This window comes from Lagenorhynchus albirostris, chromosome 2, assembly GCF_949774975.1.
Source record: "Lagenorhynchus albirostris chromosome 2, mLagAlb1.1, whole genome shotgun sequence".
NCBI classification, from domain to species: Eukaryota; Metazoa; Chordata; class Mammalia; order Artiodactyla; family Delphinidae; genus Lagenorhynchus; species Lagenorhynchus albirostris.
In genome coordinates this window covers 44,265,033-44,283,412 of record NC_083096.1, presented here as the reverse complement: position 1 = coordinate 44,283,412, position 18,380 = coordinate 44,265,033, and the positions used below count along the sequence as shown (strand labels likewise).

The following is an 18,380-nucleotide window of genomic DNA, read 5'->3' as shown; positions in this document are numbered from 1 at the left end:
AGTGTGATTCGTTCACCCTGGGATATTCATGTTAAACAGCACCTGGAGTGATCGAAATCATAAAAATCGTTAAGCATCTTAGTCCAAGTCTCCTCTACCTTTAAGATACTTCTAGATTATAGGGCTAGGACAAAAATCACATCACAAACTGAAAGGACTGAAACAATACCGATGAGAGCTGCAGAATACCAAGTTAATAATTCAAAATCCCGAACTGAATTTTGTATTCAAAACTAGGTTAAATTTATTCTCAAAAATCAATGCATATTTTTGCTTTAAAGAATGACTTATTTCCAAACGGTAAATAGCATATAAATTTCTTGGTCACTGACTCTTTCAACAGCCATGTCCAGATGAGTCAGGACTGGAGCTGGGAAGAAACTCTAGTTAGCAGTTTGAAGTTCTTCTCTCTTGCTTAGGTTTTAATTTTACAGTAAAGAAGAGCTTCCATAAGCAATCTCTCAGCCTTCATAGATTCAGCGCTAGACCCAGTGCATATCTTAAATGAAATCTGACTTAACAATTTTTTTACTTACAAAAACAGAGACCAAGTACAATGTTTTACTTGCAGTTCATGGTGGCTTTTCCCAGTGGTCAACCTGGAGATCCTGCAGTGTCACCTGTGGGAAAGGCATCCAAAAGAGGAGTCGTGTGTGCAACAACCCCTCTCCAGCCAATGGTGGGAAGCCTTGCCAGGGATCGGATTCAGAAATGCGGAACTGTCAACATAAGCTGTGTCCAGGTAAACCTCTTTGTTCACCGGACAGGCACGTGTTCAGTAGATACTCATTTCTGTTCCCTAGCTATGACTTGCCTCACTATTAGTTCTTTCAACTGAAATATATCTAATGGTGTAATGTGTCACCTTTGGATAGTGGATGGTAACTGGTCAGAGTGGAGCCCTTGGGAAGAATGCACAAGGAGCTGCGGACATGGCAACCGAACCAGGACCAGAACTTGCAATAATCCATCAGCTCAGCATGGTGGGCAGCCATGTGAAGGGAATGCTGTGGAAATAATCATGTGCAACATTAGACCTTGCCCAGGTGAGAATCCACCAATAAGCAAAACTTGCATCTTTCTAACTCCTACAAAGGAGTTATAATTACCTTTTCTTCTTTATTGTGAAGAGATGTTATGGCCTCAACCCTTGAACATATTCATTTTCTGTGTTCTTAGTCCTGTCTCACGCATGAACTTGTGAAGGTATGACATTAATCAGTGTTACATCAAATACCTGATATAATTGAACATGATAAAAGGCTCTAAACTGTGGTGTATTTTTAATCATGTAGATTTAATCAAATTAATGGAATTTTAGAGATAATGAGGACCTTAGATAACAGCTAATCCAGTCATTCGTTTTCACATGAAATAAATGAAGCCTAGAGAGGTTAAAGACCTGCCCAGAAACACACAGCTGGTGAGGAGTAAAATAATATTAGCTACCATTCACTAAATATGTGTCATGTGCTAGGAACCATGCTCAGTACTTTATCTACATGTTGTTTTTGACTTTGTGAAACAGCACTACAACATAGGTATTTTAGGGTTCTAGGTATCTTCACTGTAAGAACCTTTGCTGCAGGCAGTTTTGCTGCACAACTAAACAGACCGTAAGACAATTTTGTTGTAGAAGATAAAATAGTAAAGATAAAATAAAAGAGGAACATTTAAAAGGATATAATTAAGATGAAAAATTAAAAACAAAATTTTTAAAACATTTTGTCATGAAAAATGAAAATAGAGAAAATATTTGAATACATTTAAAATGTGTGTAAATTCATGTTATAGTTGTATTGGGGTATGTCTTAGAAAACGATGATACTTCCTTTCTCAGAGTTGATCATTAAGGATTCAGGATCTTTTGTTGGACATAAATTCTTTCTGATATACAAAAAATCTGCTGTAAGTCTTTTCAGATATCCCTGAATGTAAAATGAACAGACGAGGGATGCTATTTCTTATCAATATATGTAACATACATAACTGGTCCTACATATCTGGACTACATTTAAATGTTCCATCACAATTTCAGTCCTTATATTTCACCAAATCATCTAAGCCAGATTCTGTCCCAAATACCAAAATTCTGGCTACATAGTGTTCTCCACTATCAAATAGCAAAAAATTTCACCATTTTGAAGAAACTTACCGGGAAGCATGTAACCGTTTCCTTTTGCGGCGGTAAGAGGAGCTTGATTCTTTTGCCTCCAACTTCTAATATTGTGTGATAGATTTTATAAAGACAGCTTGGAGAGCAATCTGTAGTATCTGAATTAGCTAAAGAATCGATAATTAATGCTCTTGAAGACCGTTATGAATTACTAGCCGCCCCTTTTATATTTGCCATAGCTTGGTAAACTTTTGCTTTTGACAGGTGAGAGGGATGACTGTGCTCACCAAAGGATTTGCAAACTGATATATTATCATTTTAGTATAGTATGCGATCTGGCTTTACACTCTCTCATTTCACATTTCCAGTTAAGTTTTCTTATCACCGTATTTTCTATCAAGTCATTATACATAGTTGTTATCATCCACTATTTTAAGACCCTCACATCTGCTCGTCACTGTAGTGACCAATTATGAGGCCTAAGATGTATATAATATAAAAATGGGAGCACTGAGTCAATGGAGAAATGAAACCACTGTCAACTAGTTGAAACCAAACTGTCGAACCTGTTGATCATTGTTTTATCTTTCACAGCAAAATTGCCTTACAGCCAATTAGTTGGTGGCAAAACTGTTTGGGGCAAATATTCTTACAGTGAATATACTGGGTGTGGTATATTAGGGCTCTTTCAGGTTAAAGTGACAGAAATCAAACTTAAATACGTAGCTTACATAGAAAATTCTACTTTCAGGTATGATTGAATCCAGGGATTTGGCTATTTTTTTTACTAGCATGTTTTCACTAGCATGTTTTCCATCTCTCATCTCTGCTTTCCTTTCTCTGCCTTTATTTCTCCATTAAACTCTTTCCATGTGGTGGGAAATATGACTTCTGGCAGCTGGCTCACAGCGGCCTTATAATCTAAGGCCTCAGAGGAAAAAAGTTCCTCTCTCTCTCTCATAATTTGTATCAGCCTCTGCGAAAGAACCTCTTTGATTTTGTTTGGGTCCCAGGCTCACCTCTGAACTCAGGTAGTCCAGGAGAAGGATACTGCTCTGAGAGCCAGCTTGGGCTACTTGCCCACCTTGTATCAAGAGGGGCAAGGTTTCTTGTTTGACAGCCTGAAAGAAATCATATGGAATAGAAGAGTGGCTGTTAATTCATTCTTTTAATCATTCATTCATCCAACAGATACTTATTGAGCACCATTCTAACTGCTGTAATTAGAATATCATTCAGATATTGATAAGCATACAGGACAAACTCAAAGAGTTGAAGTGATAGAGCATAACTGGGAGAGCCACCTTAGCTGAGATGGTCTAAAAAAGGGATATTGGCAAACAAGAATGAGTAGTAGTTACCTCTGCATTGGATATTGCATTCTATTGTACAGAAAAGGAAACTAAGATTCAGAAAATATATGATAATTAATTCATTGAGGTTACACACCTACTAAAAGTGAATTAAGGATTTGAACCCAGGTCTGTCTGATTCCCAAGCCAATTTGCTTAGATCCTGGGTATCTTGATTTGCAGTTCAGAACTTCTATTACATTACAAAAATTAATTAACTGTTATGAAATCTTAAAATAAACCAAAAGCCAAGTTTTTTTAATCTTGAAAAATTAGAAATCTAAAAAGAGACGAAATTGAGCTATTTGTAATGAGGTGGATAGACCTAGAGTCTGTCATACAGAGTGAAGTAAGTCAGAAAGAGAGAGACAAATACCGTATGCTAACACATATATATGGAATTTAAAAAAAAAAAATGTCATGAAAAGCCTAGGGGTGAAACAGGAATAAAGACACAGACTTACTAGAGAGTGGACTTGAGGCTATGGGGAGGGGGAAGGGTAAACGGTGACAAAGCGGTGGAGAGGCATGGACATATATACACTACCAAGGGTAGGGTAGTTAGCTGGTGGGAAGCGGCCGCATGGCACAGGGAGATCAGCTCGGTGCTTTGTGACCGCCTGGAGGGGTGGGATGGGGAGGGTGGGAGGGAGGGAGACGCAAGCGGGAAGAGATATGGGATGTATATATATAGCTGATTCATTTTGTTGTGAAGCTGAAACTAACATACCATTGTAAGGCAATTATACTCCAATAAAGATGTTAAAAAAAAAAAAATTAAGGAAATAGAATAATATATCAAAGCAAAAAGAACCAGAAATACTGGATTAGAGCAACCTTTGTACAGTTTGTCAGCTATAATATCTAATGTCTGTATAATGAAAAGCTAAATGATATTAATAAATGTCATAAAACAAAAGTCAGGATTTTTTTTCTCTTCATGTTGAGTAACTATTGGCTTACTGCTGTTTTGCTCACTTTTCTGTTGGTTTACTGTTCTTCGGTCTTTCTTTGGTTATCTCCCAGCCTCTATATTGATTGAATTTAGCTGTTATTTTGGCATACTGTCAGTGGTGTTCTGGATCTTGCCACTGAGAGCATGTATCTCTTCCCACTGAGAGTTTAGTGACATCATATTAGTAGGTAGATATTGACCACAGTGGGAGTGTTTGGCACCACAAAAATTGCAGATGCTGTAACTCAGAGTTTCCCTCCCTACTCCCAGAGAGCTGGTTGTTAAATATCTATCAGTATACCACTGCAAAATGGGCAAATAGCCAAAGATAGTCTTTTTCATCCAGGGGGTATGTCAGCACCTTAGGGACTGAAGAGATTTTCTTTTTATACATGGTTGCATTCAACTTGCTAATGTTTTGTTGAGAATTTTTACATCTACGTTCATGAGAGATATTGGCCTGTAGTTTCCTTTTCTTATAATGTCTTTGTCTGGTTTTGGTATTAGGGTAACGCTGGTCTCATAGAATGAGTTAGGAAGTAGTCTCTCTGCTTCTGTCCTCTGAAAGAAAGGTAGAGAATTGGTATAATTTTTTCCACGAACATTTGGTAAAATTCAGCAGGGAACCCATCTGGTACTGGTGTTTTCTGTTTTGGAAGGTTATTAATTATTGGTTCAATTTCTTTAATAGATCCCCCCTCTTTTACTTCTGATATTAATAATTTGTATTCTCTCTCTCTTTTTTTCTTGGCTAGCCTGGCTAGAGGCTTATTGATTTTATGATCTTTTCAAAGAACCAGTTTTGGGTTTCATTGATTTTTATCTATTGATTTCCTACTTTCATTTTCACTGATTTCTGCTCTAATTGTTACTGTTTCTTTTCATCTTACTTTGGATTTAATTTGCTCTTCTTTTTTAGTTTCCTAACCTAGAAATGTAGATAATTTATTTTGATCTTCTTTTCTAATATATGCATTCAATGCTATGAACTTCCCTCTAAGCATTACTTTTGCTGCATCCCACAAATTTTGATAACTTATGTTTTCATTTTCATTTAATTCAAAATATTTTTAATATCTCTTTAGATTTCTTCTTTGACCTAGGTATTATTTAGTAGTGTGTTGTTTAGTCTCCACATACTTGGGGACTTTGCAGCTATCTTTCTGTTATTGATTTCTAGCTTGGTTCCATTGTGATCTGAGAGCAGACATTATACGATTTCTATTCTTTTAAATTTGTTAAAGTGTATTTTATGGCTCAGAATGTGTTCTACCTTGGTGAATGTTCCATGTGAGCCTGAGAAGAATGTTTATTCTGCTGTTGTTGGATGAAATAGTATATAGATGTCAACTACATCCAGTTGATTGATGTTGTTCTTGAGTTCAGTCATTTCCTTACTGATTTTCTGCCTGCTGGATCTGTCCATTTCTGATAGAGGAGTATTGGAGTCTCTGTCTATTATGGTGGATTCATCCATTTCTCTTTGCAGTTCTGTTAGTTTTTGCCTCACATGGTTTAATGAGATTTTCTTTTAGTAAAAATTTGTGCTTAATCAAACTTACAGAAAAGTTGCAAGAATTGTACAAGGAACTTCTGTATACCCCTACCCAGATTCACCTATTGTGTATATTTCCTAAAACAAGAACATTCTCTTTTATAAACAGTTATCAAAATCAAGAAATTTAACATTCATACAATACTAATTAAGTCTTATTACCTAATCCACAGTTCACATTAAAATTTTATTAGTTGTCCCAGTCATATATGCTTCATAACTCTTTTTCCCACTGCGAGATCTAGTCCAGGATCACACTTGTGTTTATGTGTCAAGTCTCTTTAGTCCCTTTCAACTGGAACAATTCCTTAGTCGCTTTTTACCTTTTATGGCCTTGCTATTTTTTAAGTATACAGGCTAATCATTTTGTAAAAGAGTTTCTATTTAGATGTGTCTGATATTTCTTCATGATTAGATTCAGGTTTTGCATTTTGGCAGAAACATCACAGAAATGGTTTTGTGTCCTTCTCAGTGCATCATATGAGATAGTGTATGATGTCAGAATTTGTCCCAAGCTGGTGATGTTAACTTTGTTCACTTGTTTAAAGTGGTGTCTTCCACTGTGTCGTTACTATTTTTACCTTTGTAACTAATAAGTATTTTGTAGGGAAACTTTAAGACTTTATAAACATCTTGTTTCTTATCAATCTTTTATCTACTAGTTTTAGCATCTATTTATGATTTATTTTTGTTTTAAATCAGCTATTGCTATGATCTTACAAAACATTTATAACTCCATCATATCTTCTACATCTATTATTGGCTTTCTTTTTTTTTTTTAATTGCATTTTTTGTTTGTTTTTTTTTTGCTCTTTGGCCATGCCGTGCACCATGTGGGATCATAGTTCCCAATCAGGGATTGAACCCACACCCTCTGCATTGGAAGCACAGAATCTTAACCACTCGAATGCCAGGGAAGTCCCCTACTGGCTTTCTATTGTAAGAAAGAATTTTCTTTCTCTTTCTCCTTTTTTTTCAGTTATATCAGTAAGAACTCAAATATCATTTCATTCAGTGGTTTATAATGCACTACTGTCTTCATTTATTGTGATGCACAAATTGTCCTAGATTTGGTTAGTGGAGATCCCTTGAGGGATCCTAGCTTCAGTGTCCTCTTGATATGTCCCCATCATTTCATGAACGCTTTGACTTTCTGGTATGAATTGATATTTTAGGCCTATCTTGTCCTCCCCCAGTTAGAAGATATTTCTAAACTGACAATCCTCCCTCTAAAAAAGATGGGTATCTTCTGGGGTAGGCCATCCTGCTGCCATTTGAGTCAATCATAAAAAATATATTGTTACAGATAAAGAATGAGCTTTTTTTAAGTGTTATTCTGAAAATCGTTGAGAACTTTGAGTGAAGAATAGCAGTACTAGCTCAGAGCTCACACTCATGTAATACTGTGTGTCTTACACTGCTCAAGGACTTTTCATCTATCAACTCATTATTCCTCATGCCCATCCTAATAAGGTAGGTTCTTTGCTTATCCATATATGGCAGATGGTGAAACTAGGCGCACAGAAGCCAAGTAACTTGTCAAGGATCGTACAGCTAGTAAGGGCAGAGTGGTTATTCAGGCCCAGGGCATCTGCTCCAGAATCCCTGCTTATAAGCACCATGCTCTCCTACCTTTCCAGAATCACAACTGCAACATAGTATAACAACCAACTCATCTATTATATTTTACTTTTTTTTTCAATGTACTAATTCCTCCATAGCTGTTTTCTTTTGTATTATATTATTTAGATACCATGATGTTTTATGCCTTCTCTGGTTTATATTGTCTTTCCTCTTTTTTCTTGCTATCGTTCCACTCACATCAAAGAAACATTTCAACTCTACCGCATTTTATGCCATGAAATTTAATTTTGGTTAGGGTTTTCTGTATCGATTTTAAAAAATTAAAGGATCTTAAGCTGGAAACCTCTATTCATATATAATAGAAACTACACAGATAATAAATGAACAAATGTCACCTAATTGTGGTCCTCCAAAAAATGCATGTATCATAAGTCTTTATATTGTAAGAGATAAAGACTTTTGTTAACCAACAGCCTTGGAAATAGAACATATTAAAATGATTGGAATGGCAGAATTTTGAAATCCCATAGTGCATATATAAGAACCATGAGCATCAGTAATCTGAATTAATAAAGAAGTAGTCTTGAGTAATATTTGCCATTTAATTAAAGGCCTTCTTTCCTTTTATGTTTAGTCAAATAACTTTTAGTGCAGATTCTTGTCAGGTGAAATAAATTTGTGTGACTCTGTCTAAAAAGTATACGAATATGTAGTCAATTCAACTAGAAAACAGTTAATTAAAAGAAAATTCAAGATGTGTTTTAAAATATTTTCTAAACAAAGCAACCAAATGATAATTCCATTCCTTGTTTTTCAACTTATTCTTATAGACTGGGTTAAGAGAATATTTAGACAAGACCTTACAGCCCTATGGTTCATATCTTGGTTAAACTGGGTGACCACAACAACAAACTTTTTGAGCCCTACATCTAGAAAATACCCCTCAACAAAACTATGACCTGATACTGACTTATACATAAGAGAAACCATAATGTTGATTCTCAGCCCCTGCACCTGGTAGGAAACATAATGTTGTTTCAGTCTTGTGGTCAGATGGTGTAATATGTTAGTTACCAAAAGGAAGGCCTTAATATCATTCCTTGGAAACTCCTGGTCAATTTTTACTGTTGTTTAGGAAGCAGGTGAGTGTGTTATTTAGAACTCTTAATTCATGAATATTATGTAATGGGGAAAATTTTTCAAAGAGTTACAACTGTGCAAATCATCATGTTGTTGAAAAGTCCAAGTACATTTTAAATGTGAAGGTGAATCAGGCTTAAAGATGTGGCCTTGCAGTCTGGGGTCCAGCTTATCATTGTGGAGACATTTGTATTGTCCATAACCGTATCTAGATTTGTTATACAGCTTTGCTTCTTAGCTTCTGGTCCCTTCCACTTTCTCCAGAGCTTAGAGTACAAATACTTAGCTAGGGGTAAAAGCTCAGATTTTATTTACATATAGTAGTTTGATTAAATTAAATTAAATTAAATTTTTTTTGGGGGGTGCTCTTTTATTTACATCTTTGTTGGAGTATAATTGCTTTAAAGTGGGGTGTTAGTTTCTGCTTTATAACAAAGTGAATCAGTTATACATATACGTATGTTCCCATATCTCTTCCCTCGTGCGTCTCCCTCCCTCCCACCCTCCCTATCCCACCCCTCCAGGCGGTCACAAAGAACTGAGCTGATCTCCCTGTGCTATGCAGTTGCTTCCGACTAGCTATCTCCCTTACGTTTGATAGTGTATATATGTCCATGCCTCTCTCTCGCTTTGTCACAGCTTCCAATTCCCCCTCCTCATATCCTCAAGTCCATTCTCTAGTAGGTCTGTGTCTTTATTCCTGTCTTACCCCTAGGTTCTTCATGACATTTTTTTTTCTTAAATTCCATATATATATGTTAGCATACGGTATTTGTCTTTCTCTTTCTGACTTACTTCACTCAGTATGACAGACTCTAGGTCTATCCACCTCATTACAAATAGCTCAATTTCATTTCTTTTTATGGCTGAGTAATATTCCATTGTATATATGTGCCACATCTTCTTTATCCATTCATCCGATGGTGGACACTTAGGTTGTTTCCATCTCCGGGCTATTGTAAATAGAGCTGCAATGAACATTTTGGTACATGACTCTTTTTGAATTATGGTTTTCTCAGGGTATATGCCCAGTCGTGGGATTGCTGGGTCATATGGTAGTTCTACCTTTAGTGTTTTAAGGAACTTCCATACTGTTTTCCATAGTGGCTGTATCAATTTACATTCCCACCAACAGTTCAAGAGGGTTCCCTTTTCTCCACACCCTCTCCAGCATTTACTGTTTATAGATTTTTTGATGATGGCCATTCTGACCAGTGTGAGGAGATACCTCACTGTAGTTTTGATTTGCATTTCTCTAATGATAATGATGTTAAGCATTCTTTCATGTGTTTGTTGGCAGTCTGTATATCTTCTTTGAAGAAATGTCTATTTAGGTCTTCTGCCCATTTTTGGATTGGGTTGTTTGTTTTTTTGTTACTGAGCTGCATGAACTGCTTATAAATTTTGGAGATTAATCCTTTGTCAGTTGCTTCATTTGCAAATATTTTCTCCCATTCTGAGGGTTGTCTTTTGGTCTTGTTTATGGATTCCTTTCCTGTGCAAAAGATTTGAAGTTTCATTAGGTCCCATTTGTTTATTTTTGTTTTTATTTCCATTTCTCTGGGAGGTGGGTCAAAAAGGATCTTGCTCTGATTTATGTCATAGAGTGTCCTGCCTATGTTTTCCTCTAAGAGTTTGATAGTTTCTGGCCTTACATTTAGGTCTTTAATCCATTTTGAGCTTATTTTTGTGTATGATGTTAGGAAGTGATCTAATCTCATACTTTTACATGTACCTGTCCAGTTTTCCCAGTAAGACTTATTGAAGAGGCTGTCCTTTCTTCACTGTACATTCCTGCCTCCTTTATCAAAGATAAGGTGACCATATGTGCGTGGGTTTATCTCTGGGATTTCTATCCTGTTCCATTGATCTATCTTTCTGTTTTTGTGCCAGTACCATACTGTCTTGATTACTGTAACTTTGTAATATAGTCTGCAGTCTGGGAGCCTGATTCCTCCAGCTCCATTTTTCATTCTCAAGATTGCTTTGGCTTTTTGGGGTCTTTTTTGTTTCCATACAAATTGTGAAATTTTTTGTTCTAGCTCTGTGAAAAATGCCACTGGTAGTTTGATAGGGATTGCATTGAATCTGTAGATTGTTTTGGGTAGTAGAGTCACTTTCACAATGTTGATTCTTCCAATCCAAAAACATGGTATATCTCTCCATCTATTTGTATCATCTTTAATTTCTTTCATCAGTGTCTTATAATTTTCTGCATACAGGTTTTTTGTCTCCTTAGGTAGGTTTATTCCTAGATATTTTATTCTTTTTGTTGCAATAGTAAATGGGAGTGTTTTCTTGATTTTACTTTCAGATTTCTCATCATTAGTGTATAGGAATGCCAGAGATTTCTGTGCATTAATTTTGTATCCTGCTACTTTACCAAATTCATTGATTAGCTCTAGTAGTTTTCCGGTAGCATCTTTAGGATTCTTTATGTAGAGTATCATGTCATCTGCAAACAGTGACAGCTTTATTTCTTCTTTTCCGAGTTGGATTCCTTTTATTTCCTTTTCTTCTCTGATTGATGTGGCTAAAACTTCCAAAACTATGTTGAATAAGAGTGGTGAGAGTGGGCAACCTTGACTTGTTCCTGATCTTAGTGGAAATGCTTTCAGTTTTTCACCATTGAGGATGATGTTGGCTGTGGGTTTGTCATATATGGACTTTATTATGTTGAGGAAAGTTCCCTTTACGGCTACTGGAGGGTTTCTGTCATAAATGGGTGTTGAATTTTGTCGAAAGCTTTCTCTGCATCTATTGAGATGATCATATGGTTTTTCTCCTTCAATTTCTTAATACGGTGTATCACGTTGATTGATTTGCATATATTGAAGAATGCTTGCATTCCTGGGATAAACCCCACTGGATCATGGTGTATGATCCTTTTAATGTTCTGTTGGATTCTGTTTGCTAGTATTTTGTTGAGGATTTTTGCATCTATGTTCATCAGTGATATTGGCCTGTAGTTTTCTTTCATTGTGACATCCTTGTCTGGTTTTGGTATCAAGGTGATGGTTGCCTCGTAGACTGAGTTTGGGAGTGTTCCTCCCTCTGCTATATTTTGGAAGAGTTTGAGAAGGATAGGTGTTAGCTCTTCTCTAAATGTTGGATAAAATCTCCCTGTGAAGCCATCTGGTCCTGGGCCTTTGTTTGTTGGAAGATTTTTAATCACCATTTCAATTTCACTGCTTGTGATTGGTCTCTTCTTATTTTCTATTTCTTCCTGATTCAGTCTTGGCAGGTTGTGCATTTCTAAGAATGTGTCCATTTCTTCCAGGTTGTCCATTTTATTGGCATAGAGTTGCTTGTAGTAATCTCTCATGATCTTTTGTATTTCTGCAGTGTCTGTTGTTACTTCTCCTTTTTCATTTCTAATTCTATTGATTTGAGTCTTCTCCCTTTTTTTCTTGATGAGTCTGGCTAATGGTTTATCAATTTTGTTTATCTTCTCAAAGAACCAGCTTTTAGTTTTATTGATCTTTGCTATCGTTTCCTTCATTTCTTTTTCATTTATTTCTGATCTGATTTTTATGATTTCTTTCCTTCTGCTAGCTTTGGGTTTTTTTTGTTCTTTCTCTAATTGCTTTAGGTGCAAGGTTATATTGTTTATTCAAGATGTTTCCTGTTTCTTAAGGTAGGCTTCTATTGCTATAAACTTCCCTCTTAGAACTGCTTCTGCTGCATCCCATAGGTTTTGGGTCATCATGTCTCCATTGTCATTTGTTTCTAGGTATTTTTTAATTTCCTCTTTGATTTCTTCAGTGATCACTTCGTTATTAAGTAGTGTATTGTTTAGCCTCCATGTGTTTGTATTTTTTACAGATCTTTTCCTGTAATTGATATATAGTCTCATAGTGTTGTGGTTGGAAAAGATACTTGATACAATTTCAGTTTTCTTAAATTTACCAAGGCTTGATTTGTGACCCAAGATATGATCTGTCCTGGAGAATGTTCCATGAGCACTTGAGAAAAATGTGTATTCTGTTGTTTTTGGATGAAGTGTCCTATAAATATCAATTAAGTCCATCTTGTTTAATATATCATTTAAAGCTTGTGTTTCCTTATTTATTTTCATTTTGGATAATCTGTCCATTGGTGAAAGTGGGGTGTTAAAGTCCCCTACTATGAATGTGTTACTGTTGATTTCATCTTTTATGGCTGTTAGTATTCGCCTTATGTATTGAGGTGCTCCTATGTTGGGTGCATAAATATTTACAATTGTTATATCCTCTTGGATCGATCCCTTGATCATTATGTAGTGTCCTTCTTTGTCTCTTCTAATAGTCTTTATTGTAAAGTCTATTTTGTCTGATATGAGAATTGCTACTCCAGCTTTCTTTTGGTTTCCATTTGCATGGAATATCTTTTTCCATCCCCTTACTTTCAGTCTCTATGTGTCTCTAGGTCTGAAGTAGGTCTCTTGTAGACAACATATATATGGTTCTTGGTTTTGTATGCATTCAGCCAATCTGTGTCTTTTGGTGGGAGTATTTAGTCATTTTACATTTAAGGTTATTATCGATATGTATGTTCCTATTCCCATTTTCTTAATGGTTTTGGGTTTGTTATTGTAGTTCTTTTCCTTCTCTTGTGTTTCTTGCCTAGAGAAGTTCCTTTAGCCTTTGTTGTAAAGCTGGTTTCATGGTGCTGAACTCTCTCAGCTTTTGCTGTCTGTAAAGGTTTTAATTTCTCCATTAAATCTGAATGAGATCCTTGCTGGGTACAGTAATCTTGGTTGCTGGTGTTTCTCCTTCATCACTTTAAATATGTCCTGCCACTCACTTCTGGCTTGCAGAGTTTCTGCGGAAAGATCAGCGGTTAACCTTATGGGGATTCCCTTGTGTGTTATTTGTTGTTTTTCCCTTGCTGCTTTTAATATGCTTTCTTTGTATTTAATTTTTGACAGTTTGATTAATATGTGTCTTGGCGTATTTCTCTTTGGATTTATCCTGTATGGGACTCTCTGTGCTTCCTGGACTTGATTAACTATTTCCTTTCCCATATTAGGGAAGTTTTCAACTATCATCTCTTCAAATATTTTCTCAGTCCCTTTCTTTTTCTCTTCTTCTTCAGGGACCCCTATAATTCGAATGTTGGTGCGTTTAATGTTGTCCCAGAGGTCCCTGAGACTGTCCTCAGTTCTTTTCATTCTTTTTTCTTTATTCTGCTCTGCAGTAGTTATTTCCACTATTTTATCCTCCAGGTCACTTATCCATTCTTCTACCTCAGTTATTCTGCTATTGATCCCTTCTAGAGTATTTTTAATTTCATTTACTGTGTTGTTCATCGTTGCTTGTGTCATCTTTAGTTCCTCTAGGTCCCTGTTAAATGTTTCTTGCATTTTGTCTATTCTATTGGCAAGATTTGGGATCATCTTTACTATCATTATTCTGAATTCTTTTTCAGGTAGACTGCCTATTTCCTCTTCATTTGTTAGGTCTGGTGGGTTTTTATCTTGCTCCTTCATCTGCTGTGTGTTTTTCTGTCTTCTCATTTTGCTTATCTTACTGTGTTTGGGGGTCTCCTTTTTGCAGACTGCAGGTTCATAGTTCCTGTTGATTTTGGTCTGTCACCAGTGGCTAAGGTTGGTTCAGTGGGTTGTGTAGGCTTCCTGGTGGAGGGGACTAGTGCCTGTGTTCTGGTGGATGAGGCTGGATCTTGTCTTTCTGGTGGGCAGGTCCACGTCTGGTGGTGTGTTTTGGGGTGTCTGTGGACTTATTATGATTTTAGGCAGGCTCTCTGCTAATGGGTGGGGTTGTGTTCCTGTCTTGCTAGTTGTTTGGCATAGGGTGTCCAGCACTGTAGCTTGCTGGTCGTTGAGTGGAGCTGGGTGGTGGTGTTGAGATGGAGATCTCTGGGAGATTTTCGCTGTTTGATATTATGTGGAGCTGGGAGGTCTCTTGTGGACCAGTGTCCTGAAGTTGGCTCTCCCACCTCAGAGGCAGAACACTGACTCCTGGCTGCAGCACCAAGAGCCTTTCATCCACATGGCTCAGAATAAAAGGGAGAAAAAGTAGAAAGAAAGAATTACTAGAAGGAAGGAAGGAAGGAAGCAGGAAGGAGGGAAGGAAGGAAAAAAGAAAGAAAGAAAGAAGATAAAGTAAAATTAGATAAAGTAAGATAAAATGTTATTAAAATAAAAAATAATTATTAAGAAAACAAATTTAAAAAAACGGATGGATAGAACCCTAGGACAAATGGTGGAAGCAAAGCTATAGACAAAATCTCACACAGAAGCATACACATACACACTCACAAAAAGAGGAAAAGGGGGAAAAAATCATAAATGTTGCTCTCAAAGTCCACCTCCTCTATTTGGGATGATTCGTTTTCTATTCATGTATTCCATAGATGCAGGGTACATCAAGTTGATTGTGGAGATTTAATCTGCTCCTTCTGAGGCTGCTGGGAGAGATTTCCCTTTCTCTTCTTTTTTCGCACAGCTCCGGGGGTTCAGCTTTGGATTTGGCCCCACCTCTGCGTGTAGGTCTCTGGAGGGCGTTTGTTCTTCGCTCAGATAGGACGGGGTTAAAGGAGCCGCTGATTCGGGGGCTCTGGCTCACTCAGGCCGGTGGGGAGGGAGGGGCACGCAGTGCGGGGCGGGCCTGCGGCAGCAGAGGCCAGCATGACGTTGCACCAGCCTGAGGCGCGCCGTGCGTTCTCCCGGGGAAGTTGTCCCTGGATCCCGGGACCCTGGCAGTGACGGGCTGCACAGGCTCCCCGGAAGGGGGGTGTGGATAGTGACCTGTGCTCGCACACAGGCTTCTTGGTAGTGGCAGCAGCAGCCTTAGCGTCTCATGCCCGTCTCTGGGGTCCGCACTTTTAGCCGCGGCTTGCGCCCGTCTCTGGAGCTCCTTTAAGCAGCGCTCTTAATCCCCTCTCCTCGCGCACCAGGAAACCAAGAGGGAAGAAAAAGTCTCTTGCCTCTTCGGCAGGTCCAGACTTTTCCCCGGACTCCCTCCCGGCTAGCCGTGGTGCACTAACCCCTTCAGGCTGTGCTCACGCTGCCAACCCCAGTCCTCTTCCGGCGCTCCGACCGAAGCCCGAGCTTCAACTCCCAGCCCTGCCCTCCCCGGCGGGTGAGCAGACAAGCCTCTCAGGCTGGTGAGTGCCGGTCGGCACCTATCCTCTGTGTGGGAATCTCTCTGCTTTGCCCTCCGCACCCCTGTTGCTGCGCTCACCTCCGCGGCTCCGAAGCTTTCCCCCTCCGACACCCGTAGTCTCTGCCCACGAAGGGGCTCCTCGTGTGTGTAAAACCTTTCCTCCTTCACGGCTCCCTCCCACTGGTGCAGATCCCGTTCCTATCCTTTTGTCTGTTTTTTCTTTTGCCCTACCCAGGTACGTGGGGAGTTTCTTGCCTTTTGGGAGGTCTGAGGTCTTCTGCCAGCATTCAGTTGGTGTCTGTAGGAGTTGTTCCACGTGTAGATGTATTTCTGGTGTATCTGTGGGGAGGAAGGTAATCTCCGCGTCTTACTCTTCCACCATCTTCCCCTTGTCTCGCCTTAATTTTAATAAAATAGCCCCTTTGGGCTTCCCTGGTGGTGCAGTGTTTTGAGAGTCCGCCTGCCGATGCAGGGGACACGGGTTCGTGCCCCAGTGCGGGAAGATCCCACATGCCGCGGAGCGGCTGGGCCCGTGAGCCATGGCCACTGAGCCTGCGCGTCCGGAGAGAGGCCACAACAGTGAGAGGCCCACGTACCGCAAAAAAAAAAAAAAAAAAAAAAAAGAATAAAATAGTCCCTTTGAATAATTTAAAGCATTTATTTTGGCTCTAGGTATCCTTCTGAATTTCCTGATAGACACTAATTCTTATGAAAATCTAACCAGATGGGAAAGGAAGAACATCATTTGTTACTTTTCCTTTGGTTCAATTTCAATTATTTTAGATTCTGGGCTAATTTAACTCATTACTGAGTTATTCATTTGTATAATTTTGTTTCTTTTAACAAACATGGTTCTGTGACTTGAAACTCTGTCTCTTGGGATGTTTGCAGTTCATGGAGCATGGAGTACTTGGCAGCCTTGGGGTACATGCAGCATAAGTTGTGGGAAGGGTACCCAAACGAGAACAAGACTGTGCAATAACCCACCACCATCGTTTGACGGATCCTACTGTAATGGAGCAGAAACACAGATGCAAGTTTGCCATGAAAGACACTGTCCAGGTAAGATAAATACAATGTTTGTACCCTTAATAAAATAACATCTATCTCTGATCTAGGGAATATTTCAATAAGAATCATTGTCAATAAGAATATCACTCAACCTATCAATGCCCAGCGTTTAACTTGGTCATTTTTAAGTAGTAACAGAGCATATACGTTTTTCTTTAACCCAGTTGATGGCAAGTGGGCCACTTGGACCAGTTGGAGTACCTGCACTGTGTCCTGTGGAGGAGGCGCCAGACAACGAACAAGGGACTGCTCTGATCCTGTTCCCCAGTATGGAGGCAACAAGTGTGAAGGGAGTGATGTGCAGAGTGATTTTTGCAATAGTGACTCTTGTCCAAGTGAGTGTTGGAAATAGTGAGTCAGCATTATACTTTCTTAAGTTTCATTATGGACTCAAGTCCTTAAAGTTATAATATAGTCTGTTACTTCATTTGTCTTCCTCTGGTTTAGGATATCAAAATGTTGCATGGTTGCTGTTTTGTCTAATACCATAGATGCCACTGATTTATATGGGCAGGGGCTATGTCCTGTTTCACGTGCTCTACAGGACCAGCTGCAGAGGGCAGGGACTAGGGCACCCTTCCACGCTAACTGCTAATGATGTTGATTCTTTTATGGAGGCAGACAGGTGGCTCTCTGCCTTAATTTAGTCACCAAGCTAGAATTTTAGACCATAGCAGTATTGGAACTCACTGTATCCTGAATGTTATAGCTGGACTCCTCAGAGATCTTTTCTCATTCCTATCCTCCAGCTCCTGGAAAACTCTAACGCTCAGTAAATGTAGGTTAAATGGAATTGCACAGTCACTGGAATGTATTCTGTTTCTAGTCAAACCAACAACCAAACCCCCTGCCTTTGGAATTTGCTTATTTATAGATTTGTGTGTTTCTTTTCAGTTCCTGGAGAGAGTCTTTCCATATTTTTTGGATGAATGTCATTCTTTAGCACTTCTCCAATGGTTCTGTGTTGTAGCTCATGGTAACTGGAGTCCTTGGAGTGGCTGGGGAATGTGCAGCCGGACGTGTAATGGGGGGCAGATGCGGCGGTACCGCACATGTGATAACCCTCGTCCCTCCAATGGAGGAAGAGCTTGTGGGGGCCCAGACTCCCAGATCCAGAGATGCAACACTGACATATGTCCTGGTGAGCTTCCCGACTCCTGGCAGTAGAACAAGTAAAGCATTTCTTTAGTGCCCATTGTAGTAGCCCATCATTTCAGATCTTAAAATGGAAGTTGTATAGGCAGAGTTACCCTAGGTGTAGGTTTTAAAACCTATTTGTTAATGTCGACCATTCTATTCTTGTTCATAGTGGATGGAAGTTGGGGAAACTGGCATAGCTGGAGCTGGTGTTCTACCTCTTGTGGAGGAGGTGAAAAGACTCGAAAACGACAGTGTAACAGTCCAGTACCATCCAAAAGTGGTCGCCCCTGCCTAGGAGATGCTACTCAGGTATCCAGATGCAATATACAAGCATGCCCAGGTAAGCAACTAAGTTAGACTT

At 38.7% G+C, this 18,380-nt stretch overlaps 1 protein-coding gene across 1 annotated transcript in view; it reads left to right on the top strand.

Moving 5' to 3' along the window:
• The window catches only part of HMCN1 (hemicentin 1), a 526,172-nt gene that overhangs the window by 437,099 nt on the left and 70,693 nt on the right, over positions 1–18,380 (top strand). Inside the window, exons 88-93 of the mRNA XM_060131555.1 lie at positions 572–742; positions 876–1,046; positions 16,700–16,870; positions 17,044–17,214; positions 17,850–18,020; positions 18,189–18,359. Of these exons, the coding sequence (XP_059987538.1) occupies positions 572–742; positions 876–1,046; positions 16,700–16,870; positions 17,044–17,214; positions 17,850–18,020; positions 18,189–18,359 (1,026 nt within the window). The remainder of the gene's footprint in view (positions 1–571; positions 743–875; positions 1,047–16,699; positions 16,871–17,043; positions 17,215–17,849; positions 18,021–18,188; positions 18,360–18,380) is intronic.